The sequence below is a fragment of the Zingiber officinale genome, chromosome 6B (genome assembly GCF_018446385.1).
Source record: "Zingiber officinale cultivar Zhangliang chromosome 6B, Zo_v1.1, whole genome shotgun sequence".
Classification (NCBI taxonomy): Eukaryota; Viridiplantae; Streptophyta; class Magnoliopsida; order Zingiberales; family Zingiberaceae; genus Zingiber; species Zingiber officinale.
The window spans coordinates 97573103-97577384 of record NC_055996.1 but is presented as its reverse complement, the minus strand read 5'-3'; the positions used below and the strand labels follow the sequence as shown (position 1 = coordinate 97577384).

General features: G+C 41.2%; 1 protein-coding gene across 1 annotated transcript; it reads left to right on the top strand.

Annotated features, from left to right (window-relative positions):
- The first annotated feature begins 3205 nt into the window (after positions 1–3205).
- On the top strand, positions 3206–3889 carry LOC121991272 (zinc finger MYM-type protein 1-like). The gene has a single exon (XM_042545282.1). The coding sequence runs from the start codon at positions 3206–3208 to the stop codon at positions 3887–3889; it is 684 nt and encodes a 227-aa protein (XP_042401216.1).
- The last annotated feature ends 393 nt before the right edge of the window (positions 3890–4282 follow it).

The following is a 4282-nucleotide window of genomic DNA, read 5'->3' as shown; positions in this document are numbered from 1 at the left end:
GGCTGTGTGCCTCGCCACGTCAGTACTGGGAACCAATTATGGAAATTAATATTTAATGGAATTAATAACTTAAGGTGATTTGGGTCGAACGTGTTAAGTTCCGCAGGAGATCCAAGTCAAAACCTAAAAGAACAAATAGATTAAGTTTTGGATCAAACGTGTTAAGTTCCATAGGCGATCCAAAATTTAATTTAAAAGAACACATGGTAGCTAGGAAAAGGTTCAGACCTTTGTACAAAATTTTTGTACAGTGGAACCTCTAGGTTTTCCGAGTAGCAACCAACACCATGCGCCGCGAATCACAGCAGAAAGGCCATTTGTCGTATTCCTCTTATGGACTTATTTTGAAATTAGGCTTGGAATGATACCTGTGATCCTGCAAACTCAAAAGCTAACAGCACAGAGGGTTATATCACATGAATCAGGCAAATCAAATGCAGTGGAGGAATCGCAGAAACAACAACAAATCTGATTGTGTGTGGATCGGTCACCAGACCGATCCATGAACCGATCAAGACATATCCTGATCGGTCCACAGCTTGTCTGATCGATCGTGGAGACCGATCAGACTGCAGGTGGATCGATCTCCACGACCGATCCCTGCCTTCTTCTCTTCGCAATAACATCTTCTGATCGGTCTCCAAGACCGATCAGATTGCACTCAGTGTGCTACTGAGTGTTTCCTGATCGGTCACCAGACCGATCCATGGAAACTCAGTTTCACAGTTTCACTGGATCGGTCTGCCGACCGATCCACTGTCTTATGTATCACTGGATCGGTCTGCCGACCGATCCAATGTACCATGGAATGTCCACTTAGGTCCCTCTCTGACCTAATTCGGAGAACAAACTACCGAGCCCTCTCCGACTTCGTCCGGTCCAGAGAACGAGCTACCGAGCCCTCTCTGACCTAGTCCGGAGAACGAGCTACCGAGCCCTCTCCGACTTCGTCAGGTCCAGAGAACAAGCTACCGAGCCCTCTCTGACCTAGTCCGGAGAACGAGCTACCGAGCCCTCTCCGACTTCGTCCGGTCCAGAGAACGAGCTACCGAGCCCTCTCTGACCTAGTCCGGAGAACGAGCTACCGAGCCCTCTCCGACTTCGTCCGGTCCAGAGAACGAGCTACCGAGCCCTCTCTGACCTAGTCCGGAGAACGAGCTACCGAGCCCTCTCCGACTTCGTCAGGTCCAGAGAACGAGCTACCGAGCCCTCTCTGACCTAGTCCGGAGAACGAGCTACCGAGCCCTCTCTGACCTAGTCCGGAGAACGAGCTACCGAGCCCTCTCCGACTCCGCGTGCCAAGTTTCCAACTTGGACTTTTCCCTTCCACTTGATCAACCTTGATCAGTAATCAAACCGAGTTTAATTAACATCTGATACAAACTTAAATCCGTGTCAACATCAAAACAACAGCCAGGTCAGACTGTATCAACATTAAAGAGTATGATATTGGTGTTAGAGATCGTATTCGAAAAGAATACGTTGCTATGAGTCCTTGTCAACCTCAAGATCATAATTTTCCAAGAAAAAAAATGGATAAAGACAATAATTGTTTTAGAGAGGTTTGATTTAAAGATCGTGATTTGTTGGAGTATAGTGTTTCAAAGGATGCAACCTTTTGTTTTTGGTATTATATTTTTAGACCTAGTAATATAGGGTTTGGAGGAGATAATGTGTTGGTGCAATTTGTACTAATGATCTAATTCAGATTTTAATGAATGACAAGGAGATTAAAGTTAGAGTGTTTTGTGATCTAATTGCTTTACCAAGTATGCAGGAGTTGATAGGTTTGAAGGACCTGACACCAGGTTGAATCCAGCTAGGTCTACTGGATCTAATAGCTGGTGTAAAGTCTAGATAGATCTGCGGGACCCAATATCTGACGGGAAATTAGGTTGGATCTACGGGATCTAATAACCGACCGAAATCCAATTGGGTTCACAGGACCTGACAATTGTGTAAAGACTTGGTGAGTCAAAGGCAAGTCAAGAAACTGTAGTTGGTAAGTAAGAGGTAAGTAATTAAAGGAGAGATACAGTGAGGGCGTGTTCCTAGTTAAGGGAACTGTAGGCGTCGGTTTAGCTTAGGTCCATTTGGGAAACCTAAGCTGAGATCTTGACTAGATCCTGATCTCGAGGAGACAAGATCTAATTACTACTACTATCCTGCTGAATTGTGCTAACTTTTTTTTTACAGGATAAACATATTTTTATTACCCAGGTCTAACTCTTTTTTGCAGGGAAGAAGGCTGGAAAAAAGGGTGTTTGATCGCCCAGACTTTGGGTGCCTAGAGCTGGTCCGGGTGCCCGAACCAGCTTTGCTAGGGTGGCCTACCAGGCACCCAGGCGGTCCTGATGCCCGGGGTTGGTCTATGTGCTCGGACCAGAAATTTCATTCTAAATTTAAGTTGGAGTGCAACGACTGGCTGAATCCACATCAACGGTCTAGACGCTCAAAGGGGGTCTGGGCAGTCGGAAGTGGGAAAACTTGACGGATCAAGTTTCAATGAGATATCACCACATCAACAGTGGTTTAGGCAACTGGAATGGGCCTATATAAAAGCCTTCGACCACCAGCATCAGGACATCACCTACTACAAGTTTCATTCTTGCTAGCTACTCTGAAAAGGCACCGACGACACCAAAAGATTGCTCCGAAGTTTGAGGAACGAAGACTTCTTTAATTTTCTTTCTGTTTGTCGGTAACAGTTTTATTTTTAATTCTTGTTCTCAATCTTTGTAATTCATTTATGAATTGACAGTGATTGTCCAACAAAAGCGATTGACGATCGTAGGATTTGGAGTATGAGTCATCACATGCTCCGAACCAAGTAAAACTTGACATTGTTAGTATTATTATTTTTATTTCCCTTTTCCGCTGCATAACTCATTTTAACTCGTGATTTTTGACGAACACTATTCACCCTCCTCTAGCAATTTTACAATCCAACATGATGTGTTTACGAGATCTAGTTTCGTAAATTGGAAAAAAGCGATTGAAAATTTCAATAAGCATGTAGGTAGAGTTGGTAGTGCGCACAATGAGGCAAGAATATAATTTGAGGGATTCAAGAATCAAAAATAAAGTTTGGAGTATTCATTTTCATTGGGGAAACATGAGATTGAAGTTGCTTATCGCAAACGCCTGACTGCCATTTTAAAAGTAATTCAATTTTCGTTGCTACAAGGATTACCTTTTCGGGGACATGATGAGTCTTCAACATTATCTAATAGAGGTAATTTTTTTAGAATTGCTCGAATGGTATAGCTCAAAGTGTCCAGAAGTTGTGACAGTTGTTGGAATAAATGCACTTGGAAATAATCAAATGATTGCCCCAAAAATTAAAAAGCAACTGGTGAATGCTTGTGCAGTTGAGACCACAAATGCTATTTTAGCTGATCTTGGAGATAGGTGGTTCACTTTACTACTTGATGAGGCTCATTATTGTTTAGTGAAAGAGCAAATAGCAGTTGTTATTAGATATGTGAATAAACGTGGAGAGGTGATTGAACGATTTATGGTTGTAGTTCATGTTGCAACAACTACATTTGCTTGTTTGAAGGAGACAATCGACTCTTTATTTGCTAAATATGATTTGTTAGTGGCGAGATTGAGGGGTCAAGGATATGATGGTGCTTCAAATATGTCTGGAGGTTTTAATGTCTTAAAATCCTTGATAATGAAAGAAAATTCATATACAAGATATGTTCATTGTTTTGCTCATCAACTCCAGCTAGTGGTTGTAGCTGTTGCTCAAGAAAATCAATATGTTTGTGATTTTATGTGGATTGTTGGTTCGATTGTGAACACATCTGCATCATCTTGCAAAAGGGCTGACAAACTTCGACAACTTAAACATGATAGAAAAATTGAACTTCTTGAAAGATGAGAGATTAGTTCTGGTATAGGACTAAACCAAGAAACTAGTCTAGCTAGACTTGGAGATACATGATGGGGGTCTCATTATTTAACTTTATATCGTATTGAACAAATGTGGTCATCTGTTATAGAGGTTCTTCAAAATTTAATTGATGATGGTGATTGTTCTTCTAAGGGTTTAATTAGAACTTTGGTTGAAAGAATAGAGAAGTATGAATTTGTGTTTATTTTACTATTGATGAAATGTATATTGACAATCACAAATTATTTGCCAATGGTTCTACAAGAAAAAGATCAAAATATTGTGAATGTGATGCATTTGATCAATAATGTGAAAGACAAATTGTAAAAATTGAGAGATTCTGGATAGGATGTTTTACTTGAGGATGTGAAAAAGTTTTGT

Coding starts and splice junctions, on each gene's coding strand:
- LOC121991272 (XM_042545282.1), top strand. CDS start 3,206: ATGATGAGTCTTCAACATTATCTAATAGAGGTAATTTTTTTAGAATTG.